General features: G+C 43.3%; 1 protein-coding gene across 1 annotated transcript in view; it reads right to left on the reverse strand.

Moving 5' to 3' along the window:
• Nucleotides 1-16,878, reverse strand: part of cox10 (cytochrome c oxidase assembly factor heme A:farnesyltransferase COX10) — a 176,256-nt gene that overhangs the window by 148,925 nt on the left and 10,453 nt on the right. Inside the window, exon 4 of the mRNA XM_084330472.1 lies at nucleotides 13,502-13,626. Coding sequence (XP_084186598.1) covers nucleotides 13,502-13,626 — 125 coding nt within the window. The remainder of the gene's footprint in view (nucleotides 1-13,501; nucleotides 13,627-16,878) is intronic.

Raw genomic sequence — 16,878 nt, forward strand, 5'->3', positions numbered from 1 at the left:
CGAGAGCGGGAGGCGAGGGCCGCTTGTAGAGTAGACCGTATCAATGTTATCGTTTACCATCCGTGACCGTGGGTTATGTCGTTTGTATTCTTGTTCTGATCTCGTGAATATTGATAAGACAATTTCCTAAATTAACAACAAAAAGCTGATTGTAATACAATTCGATTAAATATGAATTGTGTGAGAATGTCAATTGAATATTAGTTTCAGTTTGATACTTAAACACATTATCATGAACATCTATTGGATTAGGGCAGGGGTCAGCAACCTTTACTATCAAAAGAGACACTTTTCCCCCATCCCACAAAATAAAATGCTGAGGGAGCCGCACAACCTATTTACCCTTAAAATGAAGATAACAGTGTATAACGTTTTATATATCCCCAAGCATACCCCACATTTAGCATAAAACGCCTGACAATTGCATACCCAAAGTAATTTGCGATTTATTATACTTTATACTTATAGCACACAGTTTGTTGCATTAATGGGATTATAAAGCAACAAAAAGACAAAGATTTGACTTTTTATTGCTGTTTTACCTGTTATAACAAAGGAAAACCTCAAACTCTTATGAAGAGGAGAAAAAAGACTGACTGTGTAGACCTATTTTTAAATAAAACACAGAAGAGGAGACAAAACACTGGTGTCTGTAGACCGACTTTGAAATAAAACCCTGAACTATTCAGGTATATTTGAGTCCTTCCCTTATTTGTGGAACATTTATAAAATAAAAAGTAGTCCACTTTGAAAAAAGACTACCATGTGTAGACCTACTTTGAAATAAAACACATAAAAGGAGAAAAAACACTGGCATCTGTAGACATACTTTGAAATAAAACCCTGAACTATGCAGCTATATTAGAGTCCTTCCCTTATTTGTGGAAAATCTATAAAATAAAAAGTAAATTTTTCATTGTTTGCTAATTTTGCACCACATATCAGGCACACAGGTAAGCCTTTTGTTGACTAAATATCTTAGTTGATGAAATATTTTTTAATTTCAGTGTCACCGTATGACATCGATCTCCAAAATGAGAAAAAAAAAGATTGTTAAAAAAATAATAATAATAATTTTGGGCCAGGGAGCCGCAGCTGATTGGCCAAAGAGCTGCATGCGGCCTCGGAGCCGCAGGTTGCCGACCCCTGGATTAGGGGAATTGTCATACAATTCTCCGTGCCTAAGCAAATAATGTGACGATACAGGAAGAAATTCCGTACAAATCATTGTGATATATGATATTGTGATATAGTTTATATGATATATATGATACTGCCCAACGCTACAATACAGTCAATCATCCTTTGATGTGAGACAGTATAAAGTGTTTTGAGTAGGACTGGGAGGTCTAATCTAGTCCACAGGTGAATTTAAATAGACAGGTATTTAATTGTTCCAGGCTTGTGTGTGAAGAAGCAGCTAATCTAGTCAAAATCTTCTTATTGCAGTCCAAAAGCTTCGATAATCCAAAAATGACCACGTCTTCAAGTTGTATGACATGCAATTGTTCTGAATCTGCAATTATTGATATGAAAGGTGCTATACAAATAACGTTTATTGTTATTATCATTATTATAAATGATATGTTTGGACTGCAGCGAGTCGACAGTGTTAAGTCTTTTGACTGCAGTTGGAGACAGAAGACAGCGTTACTTGTCATCATCGCCTCAGTAAATAAGAAGACGGCATGAAGCCTGCAGCGAGAGACACTCCAGATGGGGACATACCGTTGTTACGTGACTCCGGGCTCTTACACCCTTCCGGCAGTTTCCCTAAATGGGGCAAGGTTTCAACAACAAAAAAAGCAGAAACCACAGCGTCTCTCTCTCTCCCTGCCCTCCGGGGCACGTTCCCCCTGTGGGCCGCAGAGCAGCGGCTCTGACACGCCTGCTGGAACGCTCTGGCTGCCAGTTCACACACACACAGCATGCCAGGGTTCCCACAGACATTGCAAAATGAAATTCACAGACTTTCAAGTACTTTTCCAAGCACTATTTCTCATTATAAAAAGGCATTTACCCCTTTCACTGCCACACTACAGAAGGTTAACCCTTTACTATCACACTACCGACGGTTAAACACTGCCACACAGCTCTTGCAGCGGTTTAGGGTAATTCCTGGGAGGCTAGTAATAGGCCGCAACACATATTATACTTAATCCATTGGCATTTCGTCCCTATACACGCTACAATAAAAAATTCAAATGCATATGATCGGTATATTATGTTCCAACTAGGGATGCACCGATCACCGATGGTCTATGAGCCATATCGGCCGATACCGGTACAGATCGTTTTTGGTTTTATAATACTGTACTGTTATTACCGGCATTGCTTTTTTTATGTGCTTGAAACAAGTAAAATAATCTGCCAGCAAATTTGGCAAGATTTCATGAAATAAATAAAACTGTAACTTGTGTACTGACCAAACACTCAGCGATGGCTGTCGGAATGTAGAGCTACATAACACTTATTTTAACAAAAAAAAACACCACTTACAGTACCTTTAAAAAAGGGATTACAGGCGGCCCGGAGGAATCCATAGGAAGTGATCTCGATCTACTGCTGCTTTGATTTACCTGTCAAGCTTTTGTCTGATTAGTCTTATACAACCCCCCCTGCCCCCCCGCCCCTCCCTTTGGCTTTGATCAAACCTAACCACACAGACGCTGTGACACTAAATCTTCAAGATGAAAAGGGAGAAAACAGAGAGAGAGAGAAAATCTGGCACAACATCTAAAAGCTCTTCTTGCCCCGTTTTTTTTTCAGCGTTTACAAAAAAAAGAAAAACCTGAACGGACGAGCACAGAGCGCAGAGAGATGGGTTTACACGCCAGGGGAGGGCGTGTCGCTCTATTCAGGAGACACAAAAGAGGCGACAGATGAGCCGGAGCGTGTCAAGGCGGCGCCCGGCCAAAGGATCACAAGGACGTCACCGCGGAGACCAAAGCAACAGGTGATTATGTGTCACACGACATGGCCGGGGCTCCTCTGTGTGTGTGTGTGTGTGTGTGTGTGTGTGTAATTACAACGAGCGAGGAAAAAAGAACATTCTTCTTCAAACAAACACAAACAAACAACTACTTTGTCGTCTGTGTGAGGGCAGTGGTGTAAACGCAGACAAAAAGGATTGCCGACTTCAAATGAAATGGCTTTGTGAATATAATTTCTTGTATATTTTTTTGTATGTTCCGAGTTTGCTCGGAAAAAGGTAAATCTGCATTTCGCCATGGTGCCCCTAAGCTCATGGAATGAACTCCATCAGTCCTTAACCTCTTAACATGCACCCAGAAAAGCGGCCATTTATTTAACTTGAACTTGAGGACTGAATACTTTTTTTGAGAGGCGTATCTTTATACTTTATGCTTATAGCACATGCTCTTTTGAAAGATAACATTCTGAAGTTACTAATGCAAAAAAGGAAAATCACTTTCAGTGCTAATGAAATAGAGTAACATAGGGCTGAACTTGAAATCAAATCCATAGCCTGAATCCTATGTAGTACAGGTCCAAATTTCATAAAACTCTGTTCAGAAATGAGTCTTCTAGAGAGATCCAGGTAAACCGTGTGCCAAGAAAAAAGCTCTCCATTTCTCCATCCACTGCGATTCATTCGAAAAAAATGTCACTTCTGGTTTTCGCTCGTCAGCTTTAACCTAGATCCCTTATTCGGACGCCCCCACGTGAGGTATAATTGAAAAGTTACACTCATTGGCTAGAACCCTGAACAATCCTTTTCACAATCGGCGGATGATTGACAGTTCTAGAACGTCGGGAGTCCGGGGTGGTAATCTGACGCTTGCGCATCAAAAGTTGCACGCCTGACATATCGTCATGTAACTCGAGAACCGAGGCACGGATTTGGTCGAGTGGGGTGGCATTCGTACGGCAACAAAATTGGGCTTTAATTCTATATATAATATGTTCGGCGTAAAATACAGCCCAGAGCCGATAAGACGCTCGCAAAGTGCCGTGACTTTCGTCTGTTCCGCCGGCATGTTAAGAGGTTAAAGCTCGAGATGATCTGTTCTGTTGCAGAGTTTAAGGGCTTGGCCTCTAACCTTTGTCGATCAAGTTGTATGCATTTTAATTGATTTGTTATCCTTGCTCTTGTCTACCCCGATCTCGTCGTCTTATTGTTATGATTTTATATGCTGTGTCTGTGTGATTGTATACGCTCTAATGCTTATTTCTGTATGTACACACTTGACGTGACTGTACAATTCATTGATGCTGCAGAAATAAATCCTATAAAAGAGAAAAGAAAATCCCTCACTAGGCCCAGAGTCTGTCTCCCTACTTCAAACCCAGTCAACACCAGGTGGCTGGTTTCACTGAAGCTACTTTTAAATTTAATTTGAATCTCTTCGTTCTCGCCAATTAAAACTATGACGAAATGCACACGGATCTGTCACCATGTTGGGGGGGGGGGGACGCGGGAGCGAGGAGCGGCTCTGGCTTGTGTTTGGACCTGCAGCCCCTGCTGTCACTGCAAAGCCACACGAAAGAGAAACTCCTGACCTCAGAAAAGAGAGAGAGAGATAGAGATAGAAAGAGGGAGAGAGAGAGACAGAGAGCAAGAGAGAGCGAGAGAGAGAGAAAGAGCGAGAGACAGAGAGAGCGAGACAGAGAGAGCGAGAGAGAGCAAGAGAGAGCGAGAGAGAGAGAGAGAGAGAGAGAGAGAGAGAGAGAGAGAGAGAGAGAGAGAGAGTGAGGGAGAGAGAGAGAGAGAGACCAGCGCGAGCGAGCGGTGATGAATCTCAGGCTTTGCTTTCATAAGGTCTTAGAAACACAAGGCCATGCATACGAGGAGAAGGAAAAATGTTGAAGCACGAAGCCAACGGGGATGTCTTTACAGAAAGCTGTGTGTTTGCTTACAGAAAACCATTTGAGGCTTCATGAGGAAACCCTGGGATTTTGACGCTTTTCAGCACCACATCTCTTAACACGAAGCCCAACTATCTCCCCTGCCAAGACCCATGGTCCCCCTCTCATGGTCCTCGTAGGGCTGTACCCCTCATGGTCCTCGTAGGGCTGTCCCCCTCTCATGGTCCTCGTAGGGCTGTCCCCCTCATGGTCCTCGTAGGGCTGTCCCCCATCATGGTCCCCGTAGGGCTGTCCCCCTCATGGTCCCCGTAGGGCTGTCCCCCTCTCATGGTCCCCGTAGGGCTGTCCCCCTCATGGTCCTCGTAGGGCTGTCCCCCTCTCATGGTCCCCGTAGGGCTGTCCCCCTCATGGTCCCCGTAGGGCTGTCCCCCTCTCATGGTCCCCGTAGGGCTGTCCCCCTCATGGTCCCCGTAGGGCTGTCCCCCTCTCATGGTCCGCGTAGGGCTGTCCCCCCCTCATGGTCCCCGTAGGGCTGTCCCCCTCATGGTCCTCGTAGGGCTGTCCCCCTCATGGTCCTCGTAGGGCTGTCCCCCTCATGGTCCCCAAAGGGGTGTCCCCCTCTCATGGTCCCCGTAGGGCTGTCCCCCTCATGGTCCCCGTAGGGCTGTCCCCCTCATGGTCCCCGTAGGGCTGTCCCCCTCTCATGGTCCTCGTAGGGCTGTCCCCCTCATGGTCCCCGTAGGGCTGTCCCTCATGGTCCTCGTAGGGCTGTCCCCCTCTCATGGTCCTCGTAGGGCTGTCCCCCTCATGGTCCCCGTAGGGCTGTCCCCCTCTCATGGTCCTCGTAGGGCTGTCCCCCTCATGGTCCCCGTAGGGCTGTCCCCCTCTCATGGTCCCCGTAGGGCTGTCCCCCTCATGGTCCTCGTAGGGCTGTCCCCCTCTCATGGTCCTCGTAGGGCTGTCCCCCTCATGGTCCCCGTAGGGCTGTCCCCTCCTTAGCCCATGAGCACGTCTCTGGTCAGCACTAGATTTAAAATGATGAGCACATCTCTGGTCAGCACTAGATTTAAAATGATGAGCACATCTCTGGTCAGCACTATATTTAAAATGATGAGCACATCTCTGGTCAGCACTAGATTTAAAATGACTGCAATTCTATCATTCATAATTTTTTATCTGATTTAGTTTATGTAACTTGTTTCTTGCTTTTATTATTGATTGTCACAGTGATTTGACCTTAAGCAGGCAAATTATTTGAAAGACGTTTGCCGTCTCTTGCTTATATTAGGGACTACAATCTGCTACAATCAGGCATGTTTACATTTTGTAATTTTTGTGCTTGATGATTAACATGTGCTGTCCCTATCAAATAAACTACTACAGAATTGTCGATTAAATCAACTCCAAGTACCCGGTCAAGGTCTCCTGGCCGTCATTATCAAATTGCATTTAGTTTTGATACGCTTAACTTTGCCATTTGACCTCGTAAATCTGAAATCTGTAAACCGTGAACTTGAGAGCGTCGCTGAACCTATAATGTTCCAAAGCGCATTAAGACTTCAAAGTCAAAGCACTTCAAACACAACAACTCAACAGGACGCCCATTTGTCCTTCATCGCTGTAACACTAGCTCATTAGTCATTACCCTCTCCAGCCCCTGCGTTAGCCACACCCATCAGCCCCACGCTAACCAATCAGCTCTAATGATCTCAACAACAAAAAAATACAATAATAATAAATCCAATACAGTGTATCAACATGTATCAAACTGTACCAGGCACTGGGGCTGATACAGTTAGGAAGGGTGCAAGAGCCAGGGGTTACAAGGGTACGTCCCTGTCTGGAGTCAAAAGGCTTTATATTCCAGAGTTACTGTGGTGTACCGTGTAGGGATGTGCATGACTGACCAAAATCATTATTTTCGAATAGTCTACTGTTCAAGACCGAAAAAAATAACACAAAAGTTATTTTCTGTTTTTCAGTTTAAATTCAGTTAAAATGTCCAGTTTCAGTTCAATTCAGTTATTCTTTTTAGTAGAATGGATCATTCAAATCAAAGGGTATTGCACATAAATAGGCACTTCAGATAATCCTTCAGAACGTTGATCGGCTCAGTTGACCGACAATAAATAATGATAAAACATTTTTTTTTAAATAAATACAGTGGGGGAAATAAGTATTGAACACATCGACATTTTGTTCAGTAAATGTATTTCCAATGAGCGTATTCAAGCGAAATTTCCACCAGACTTTGGTATTAACTCAAGAAATCCAGACAAGAAATCTAAACATTAAAGTCCATATGTAAATAAAGTTATGTGTAATAAAGTGGAATGAAACAGGAAAAAACTATTGGACACACCAAGAAAAAGCAGTACACCACAGCAAGGAAAGGCAAGGAACTATAGCTGAAAACCAAAACTAATTAGGAGGCAACTCTACCTCCTATCTGTGCTAATAATGTCAACTGGGTTAGAATATATTGATGGGCTATAAAATGTATTTTTTTGTTACCAAGGTGCCACACAAGAAACATCAAATGATGGGTAAAAGCAAAGAACTCTCAAGACCTTCACAAACAGATTATTGCAAATCATGACAATAGAATTGGCTAAAGACGTATTTCACAACTTCAGAATCTTCCAGTAAGCACCATTAGGGGCATTATCCGTAAGTGGAAGCAACATCACTCCATCATCAACCGGCCATGCACAGGTGCTCCTCGCAAAATGTCTGAGAAGGGAGTCAGAAGGATACGAAGAGTAGCCAGAGAGCCGAGGACCACTAGGAAAGAGCTCCAGAAAGACTTGGAGGCAGCAGGTACAACTGTGACAGAAAGGACCACAGGCAATGCACTCCACCGCCATGGCCTCTGTGCTCGCTCAGCCCGCAAGACTCCACTACTGAAGAAAAGACATGTTGAAGCTTGTTTAAAGTTTGCCAAACAACATTTGGACAAGCCAGTGAACTACTGGGAGCATGTACTCTGGTCAGATGAGACCAAAATGTTACTTTCTGACTGTCACACAACACACCATGTTTGGAGGAGAAATGGCACTGCACATTACCCGAATAACACTCCCAACAGTGAAGTTTGGAGGTGGAAGTATCATGGTGTGGGGCTGCTTCTCCTCTCCTGGTACTGGCAGACTTCATATCATTGAAGGAACAATGAATGGAGCCATGCACAGAGAAATCCTTGAGAGGAACCTGCTACCATTCACCAGGATGGTGAGGATGAGACGTGGGCGGACCTTCGAGCAGGACAACGATCCAAAGCAAACAGCAAAGGAAACTCGCAGTTGGTTTCAGAGAAAGAAGATCAACTTGTTGGAATGGCCCAGTCAAATCACCTGACTTAAACCCAATTGAACATTTGTGGAAGCATCTGAAGATCCAGATTCAGATCCAGATTTTTTCCATATCGCCCAGCCCTACTGTGGTGATGACAAGTAATGCCTCTTCAGTTTTAAAACTGTACTCCTCTTGTTCTCTTCCCTGGGTCTGTCATTCCTCTCTCTTTAACTGCTGGTCCGCACGGTTGGTACTAGGGCTGTCTTAAATACTTCAAAGCTTCGTTCGATGGCACAAGCTTCGAACATAAAAAAAAATCGAAGTAAAAAAATAATAAATACATTTTTTTTTTTTACTTCGATTTGTGTGTGTGTGCATGGGGCCATCGGGTGGGGCCGGGGGACAAATACACTGGAGGAAAGTAACCCAGCTCAGCACTGCCCAAATTATATCATCACTATTGCCTGTTTGAAGGATATCATCCTCAAACACATACCGGTATACACCTACTGTACATGCCTTGTAGAATTCCACACATAAGAAAGAAAGATACTGGGATGAATAAACAAAATAGGAAATAAAATGTAGAAATGCATGCAATACATAAATAAATATGAATCTCTTTAGATAAGGTGCTACAGAGATGTTTTGGTGAGTTCTTTGTTTTTTTGTGGAAGTAGCCCTTCTTAAAAATGCATGAACATTCACTGATAATTGGTCTGTAGTGGAGTCTACAAGGTCTACATTGCCGGACCATGTAGAATCCGGACCTTGTAGACTGACATAATTCTGTGCATAGTTTAGTCTACACAGGCCATATTTCAAATAATCAAAATCTTACTTCATTCATCTTAAACATTCTTGATTTGGGGGATTGGTAGTTCCCATGAAATCTGAAGTTGTTCAAACGACAACAGCGATCCACCTTGAATTAAATCACACAGCCGAGTGAAACCTTGTTGGCTGTGTCACAGTCACGAAAGGGGCTACTTAATTAATTAATCCAATCCACTTTATTTATAGAGCACATTTAAAAACAACAACGTTTACCAAAGTGCTGTACAAGTCCCACAACATAAGATAAAAAAAAAAAAAAAAAAAAAGCTTTGAATTAAAATCGAAGCTCGGCCCCGAAGCTTCGATTGCCAAAAAAAGCTTCGAAGGTCAGCCCTAGTTGGTACCTGCCATCAACGTGGTGTTTAGGGATCATTTTCATTGTTTATGACTTTGAAATAAAAAAAAATTCGGAGCCAAACACAAGCCACGTACATTTACATTTACATTTACATTTAGTCATTTAGCTGACGCTTTTATCCAAAGCGACTTACAAGTTCTGTACGACAAGCCATCAGGAAGGGCACAACTCTATCAGCTGAGCAACAATGTTCATCAAAGTGTTGAGTGCTACAGTGTAGGTTAGTTTATTAGGACAAGTGCATGACAGTACGGTTAGTTAGGGTTAGATTTTTTTTTTTTTTTTTTTTTTTTTTTTTTTTAATTCAGATAATGGTTGAAGAAGTGCGTCTTTAGTCGACGGCGAAAGATTGGACGTGATTCGGCTGTCCTAACTGGGATGGGTAGTTCATTCCACCATTGTGGGGCAAGGACTGAGAATAGGCGACTTCTCTTTGATGACCCTCCCGGAGCTTGGATAGGAGTAGGTCTGAGGCGGCCAGAAGATGCAGAGCGTAGGGGTCTTGAGGGTGTGTAGTTAGAGACCATTGACCGGAGGTAGGCGGGAGCGGTTCCCTTTGCCGCACGGTATGCTAGGTCGAGGGCCTTGAAGCGGATTCGTACTGTGTATATATTGTAATCTTTAAATTAGACCTCTGTGGTATGAATGAATTCTAACGCGAAACGAATTGCAAATCAAATCCGTGACCTCAAAAGTCGAAGTCGGTATGGAGTCGGAAGGCTGTGAGTAACGTTACACCCCATATACCTGACCCCGGCTCCCAACGCCAACCCCCCTGAACTTCACCTTGAACTGAGACCTGGGCTACAAAAAACAGGAGGGGGGGGGGGGGCTTCACAGCTGAGGGGGGTGAGAGGTCAGTTGTTGAAAGGAAAATGGCCTCTTCTTCAGTGAAAGATGGGAGCCGTATCGTATCCTACAGCCCCGGGCCGACTGACTGCGTGCAGAAGATTGACAGTCAGCAGCGACTGACTTGACTTGAGGGGTGGGCCCGTAAGATAAAGGAACACCCAGGGGGTAGAGCACCGCTCGAGTCTCTCAGCACTCCCGAAACTCACGGGGGGCGAGCCACCCAGACACCACCTGCCCCCAAGTAGTTGTGGGACATTTTTCTCATACCTGTTGGGATATTTACACTCCTGCTCGGGCGGTAGGGCTGTACCGAATGTCATTTTTTTTTTTACATTCGAAGCTTCTATTGAAGTTTTCAAATGAAGCTTCGAATGTCTGTCGTCATATTTTATGACGTAATCATAAATAAATAAAAATGTATAAATAAATAAAATCCTCAAACAAAGAGTATTTTATTTTTTTATTAAATCAACTTTCTTTAATGAATATAAGTTGTCAGTTTCGTCCACATAAATAATTCAATAAGGGCACGGTTAGTACGAAAGTGATGGTGACGTCTTGATGGAGCGCAGAGGATGCAGATAGGCTACATCATTTATGATGAATGTTTTATTTACATTTTTATGACGAGTCATATACTATAATAGCATAATACTATAATATTAGTGTAGCCTAATCTTTATCTGCAACTGTGAAGAAAAACCCCATTGGTTTAAACAGAATGAATAGACACATAAAAAGAAAAAAAAGGCAAACATTCGAACGTTCATATCCATGTGCGGCACGTTTTGACGCGATGCCATAATAAGGGGTTAAGTAACCAACGAGCTGAACGAGAGGTCAGATACAAAAAGATGATTGCTGGGACAAATTGTAGGTCTGGATGACGTCGTTGTCGAGCGCTTTGCTCCAGTTGTGAACGTGGTTGGAGGAGGGAGGAGGTTCCTGGGACTCGGCTTGATGGAGTCAGGCCATGGAGGGAGGGGGGGGGGGGGGGGATGTGCTGCTTCTGCTTTATGACCCAGGGAGGGCAAGGACCTGCGGTGTAATCAGGGGCCTTTGCCAAATTACAGGCCAAGGACACTGCTAAGTGGAGTTCAGCACAAGGCTGAAGGGAGAGGTCACCCCATTAAACTAATATTCTTAAGTCACGGAGCGCATTCCTGCCAAGAACGTCAACCGACGGACGGAGGAACCTGATTATTCTGAGGCATTTTTTAAGTGTCCGGGCCGGACGTCCTCGCTCCTCTTTTTATTTTCAAAAAAATCTTTCGTGGGGGGGGGGGTGGGGGGTGGAGGGGGGAATAATAACAGCGTTACGCCGCTCTCCACTTGATGCATTCTTCAGATGCGTAGCTCGGGAGGAATTCGCTCACCGGTTCCAACGGGGGGTTGGCCCGGCAGTATTTGCTAGAACAACATGAGGACGACTCTAGATGCTTGCGCGTCTGTCAACAAAGAGCCAGTTCCCATGTTTTTGTAACATGGCGCAATGAAAATCCATCGCGCATTACAATACCAACAGATATCTTGGCCAGCGGTGAAATGAGACGACCTCGTTTTCTCTCTAAAATGAAAACAGAGCTCACGAGAGAGAATAAACAAGATCAGGGGGGGGGGGGGGGGTTAAACTTAAAGTAAATTGAAAAAACAAATAAAGAAAATATAATCAAATCAGTTTTGTTTTACATGGATTGCAATTGAATTCTCACAGCAAGCTGACAAGACCAATGCAAGGTTCTACATTTTTTTGCGGTTGGAAAGTGAATTAGGCTGGTTGAATTTGAATAACTCATTTAACGTCCCCCTTTAAACCTCAAAAGAGACCTGCAGCCGACAGCACGGTCTTGCAGAGGCTGTAGCAGGCTCAGTTCTAAAGCTAGAGTGAAGATACTGGTAGCATAGGAAAATAAACAGCCCTAGGAATCCATTGGTACCAACTACCTTAGTTGTCATGCTACCTGGTCAGGAAGAGGGTGAAATAATGCTCTAAACTTAGGCAAGGGGAAAAACTGCCATGGCTATTTTCAAAGGGGAGGGGGCACACTGACAAGACTGTGGTTTCCCAGAGGAGGGGACACACTGACAAAACGGTGGTTTCCCAGAATACTAGTGTTATGAGGGGACACACTGACAAGACTGTGGTTTCCCAGAGGAGGGGACACACTGACAAAATGGTGGTTTCCCAGAATACTAGTGTTATGAGGGGACACACTGACAAGACTGTGGTTTTCCCAGAGTACTAGTGTTATGAGGGGATGCATTATTGACAAGACTGGTTTCCCAGAGTACTAGTGTTATTTGTCATTCTGATGACAAACAGCAGAGAGGGGAGGATCATTTAACTGAATACTTGTGTACATCATTGTGAAGTGTGTAACTATGTTGTGTAAATCTTAAAATAAAAAGTAGTTTCACCCAGCTGACAGAGACTGGAGGCGTGGCCATTGTGCATGTGGCTTTTGTGTAGTTGATTGGTCACTTGAGACAGGTTTTTCTGTTAAATACCAGCTTTTTCTGTGTTGAAATCATTCTGATGACAAACAGCAGAGAGGGGGGGATAATTTAACTGAATAATACTTGTGTACATCATTGTGAAGTGTGTAACTATTGTGTTGTGTAAATCTTAAAATCAAAAGTAGTTTCACCCAGCTGACAGAGACTGGGGGTCTCTAGCAGTGATGCCAGTAACTAGTTACTCTAATCTGATTACTTTTTTCAGTAAATAGTAATCTAACTTGTTACTTTTTACAAGCCAGTAATCTGATTACAGTTACTTTTCCAAGTGGCTGTGAGTTACTATTTAGTTACTATCTCATAATGCTGATGATAAGAGACCCAGGGGTACAGTCAGCTAGACCGGAGTATGGCCTGATGGCTGATGACGTCTCATGATGACCTGTCTGAGCAGCCAATCATGATTTATGACATTATGCACTTTCAATAAAGCATTATTTAAAAAAAATAAAAACTGTTGTCATTCTTGTGGCAGCAGCAGGGGGGACTACGACGACTTCGTAACCTAGTTACTTTCAAAGTAACTAAGTTACTTTGATAATCAAGTAATCAGTAAAGTAACTAGATTACCGGTACTTTTTAAAGGAGTAATCAGTAATCAGTAATCAGATTATTTCTGTGGCATCACTGGTCTCTAGTGTTATGAGGGGACACAGAAACACACGCATCGATACAGACACGACCACACACACTCATAAACACAGACACAGTCGGTCTGAAAGCTCATACTACTAGCAGAGACACTATATATGATGAGACCTCATGTGAAACGACTCATAAACATCGACTCAGCCTCTTGACTCTGAGTGAACTGACCTGGTTGATGGAGTTGGCCGCGCAGGAGGCCAGCCCCGTCCCCAGGCAGGTCAGGAAGAAGATGGCGGGGTCAAAGGGCACAGGAGCCATCGCATAGCCCGCTGCCGCAGTCACCACCACCAGCGCTGAGATCGTAGAGACAAAGACAAGAGCAAGAAATTAGGAGTAGGGACCACCAAAAAAATAATGATCTTCTAGGACAAAATAAGTCTACAAATCTATATATTTTTTGTTAAAGGTGCTATAGATCAGGGGTTACCAAACTTTTCAGGCCGCGACCCAAAAATAACGGGGTCAGAGAGCCGCGACCCCCACTATTATAGGAGGTAAAAAATTATTTAAAAAAAATTATTACATTACATTTTTTTTTTTTACTAAATGGAAATGTATGGTTGAAACATGCACACGTTCAAACGCACACACACACTAATAAGCATTGGAGGCTTTTAACCAGGGCCGGACTGGGGAAATCATTCAGGCCAGGAAATATAGAGCAAAATATAGCCCCAGTCAGGCCACTTTTTAAGCAGGGGGTCTGGGGGTCCCCCACCAGGACATTTCTTGTTACAAAGACTTCATTTCCTGCATTCTGGTGCAGGCATTGTTTTATTTGTACCCTTTAAATGCCAGTTTGTGATGGCATCACAAATTATTGTTAAAAAACAGGCTAGCATATGTATGATTAGCAACAACACTGATTTTGATGGATTTTCAGTTTTTTTGTAACGTCAGATTGAAAATAATACAATCTTTTATTCAACTTCAGCCCTGATCATAACACCACATATTCATTTTATAATTCTAACCCTTTAAATGCCAGTGTGTGTGATGGCATATATTTGCAATATATCAAATGCAAAGTAGATTTTTCTGGGGGGGATTATTACAGGCTAGCATGTGTCAATGATTAGCAACAACAGTTTTTTGTAAGGGTCCCGCCTCCACCAATCACATGCGGCTCCTTTTGTGTGTGTGTGTGAGAGCAAGAGAGAGAGAGAGAGAGATAGTTCTCCAACTTGTGTGAGTTGCAGTGATCTCCCGGTTGTTCCCCACCTAGGTTATCTAACTATTGCGCTGCTGCAACTAGAAACACTGTCCTGGCCTGCTTCTAAGTTCAGTGGCTTGAAAAAAAAAAATTAAAAATTGGAAATCATCTGACGACCCAGCCCCCCCCCCCCCCCCGCGGCGGCTCGCGACCCTCCTGTGGGTCGCGACCCCGACTTTGGGAACCCCTGCTATAGATAATATTCAACCACTAGATGTCGCACTAGAGCACCAGCATGTCATTTATCCAATCAGGTGCATTCCACATGGGGAAATGGGAAGTAGGGAGGAGATACATGCACACAACATGTAAACAACAACAACATTCCTTTTGGATGCGCAATATTTTTTTTTATTATAGTCATTAATCAATAATTGTTTTGGGGCAGAAGCTATATTTGTATTCTGCACCTTTATAAAAGCTTTTTTTTTATGATGAATCTACATAAGAATGTTACCTACAGTCAGGGCTGTACGTAAACTTTTTTTGCATATAGCACTGGTGCTACAGAGGTTGATAGTTTTGTAGCATAGGCCAAAATCTTGTAGCACAAGGTTTGGGTTGGGCATCGTTTGGATTTGAACGATTCCGGTTCCGATTCTCCATTTCGATTCCTGTTCTAAGCGATTCTCGATTCCGATTCTTTGAGGTGCAGCCGGTCAAAACAGGTCACAGCTTATTTCGCAGGAGATTTTTTTTTTTGTATCTTTAATTTTGTTCATACTATTCACATTGTCAGTTGACTTGATAGTTTAATTTGGTTGCTGACTGTACTACTGTAACTAGGGTATTAATTAACAAAGTAAAAAAAAAAAAAAAAAAAATTTAAGAATCGAAATTAAGAATCGAAATGCAAATATGTTACTTCCGGTTTAATCACAGTAACGTTGGCTAGCTAGCTAAATTATACATACATCGGTTTTCATATAAATCAATCTTCACTAAGACATTAAAACGGTGGTGCGGCACGGTCTACGGAGACACAGACAAAAGCCAAATCCATTCCGAGACAACTCCGAGACTGACTAGCATCGTGGGTAACAAGTCTCAGGGCTATATCCACAAAGAATGGATTGCACAGTGCTAATTGCACCCTTACTTACAATTCATTATGAATTGAAAATGGGGGACCCTGATGTAAACAAGACGAAAGTCTTTCTCTGGTCTGCATCCCCTTAACACTATAGGGACCAGCCACGAGTTAACTCATGTTTCGGTGCCATGCGTTGTGGACCAGAGCCACGAGTTAACTCATGGCAAGTTGTTATTGTTTTATTCCATATTAATAACGCTATTAACGTCCCCGATCGACTTGCAGGACCTACCCGCATATTTGATTTTCGAAACATGCAATACCGGCCAGATCCGCTTAGGGGCGCCATCGCACTGCAGTATCATTGAGGGCGATTGAAAAAAATATTATTTTTACTGTCTGTGGGCGTTTCATATGAGCCTCGATCCCAAACGAACACCCTCCATCTTTGATCCCGTTACCGAACGCAGATTTCAGCCTGGAATAATGGGATTTATGATCAACCAATGGACATATCGATCTACCAGATTCCGATGACTAATGACGAAATGCTGCCGGCGATCACATGGGCTGACGGTAGGATACTATTCCCCCAAATTACAGCTGGATTGGACATTGTTTTAAAACGCAACGTGATCGATCAGTGAAAATGGCTAATTGAACGCACACTGTATTGCTAATCAATAATAGTAATCGGCGTCCCCCGCCGCCCCCATTTCATCCATAGATGCTCTGTAATAGTCCGGATGCTACGAAGTTTGTTTTATTTCATTCGTATATATACAGCAGAAATGGCGTTTAATATAACGTGACTAGCGGCTAGCCTTTAGCCTATTATCTAGCTCCCCAGAAAAAAGACTAGGCGAAAACTGCGATAAACCTTATATTCACAGCGCTATAAAATGACAACCAACCGATGGATTTTTATTTTCTTTAAGCCATTATGAAGGCACGGTTTATGCACTCAAGTGACGATGAGAATGGACAGATAGCAATACTATAAAGTAGGGATGCCCCGATCGATCGGCCACCGATCGTTATCGGCCGATACTCAGTATAAATATGCAATCTGTGAATTCCGATAATTAGTCATATTCGCCGATAGCGGAAACCGATCAAGCGAAGCTCTCACTCGCTGTCTGTCTCAGACACACACGACCTGCAAACTGCCGCTGCTCCTCCTCCCTAGCCCCGCCCGCCCCCGTGTAGAGTTTGTAAACAAAGAGGTGCGGCTCCTCTGCTCGAGTCTGTAGTGCATTCGACCTGCGCTAACGTTAGCTACCTAGCTATCGTTACTGT

Source organism: Notolepis coatsorum (assembly GCF_963971535.1).
Source record: "Notolepis coatsorum genome assembly, chromosome: 15".
Taxonomy (NCBI): Eukaryota; Metazoa; Chordata; class Actinopteri; order Aulopiformes; family Paralepididae; genus Notolepis; species Notolepis coatsorum.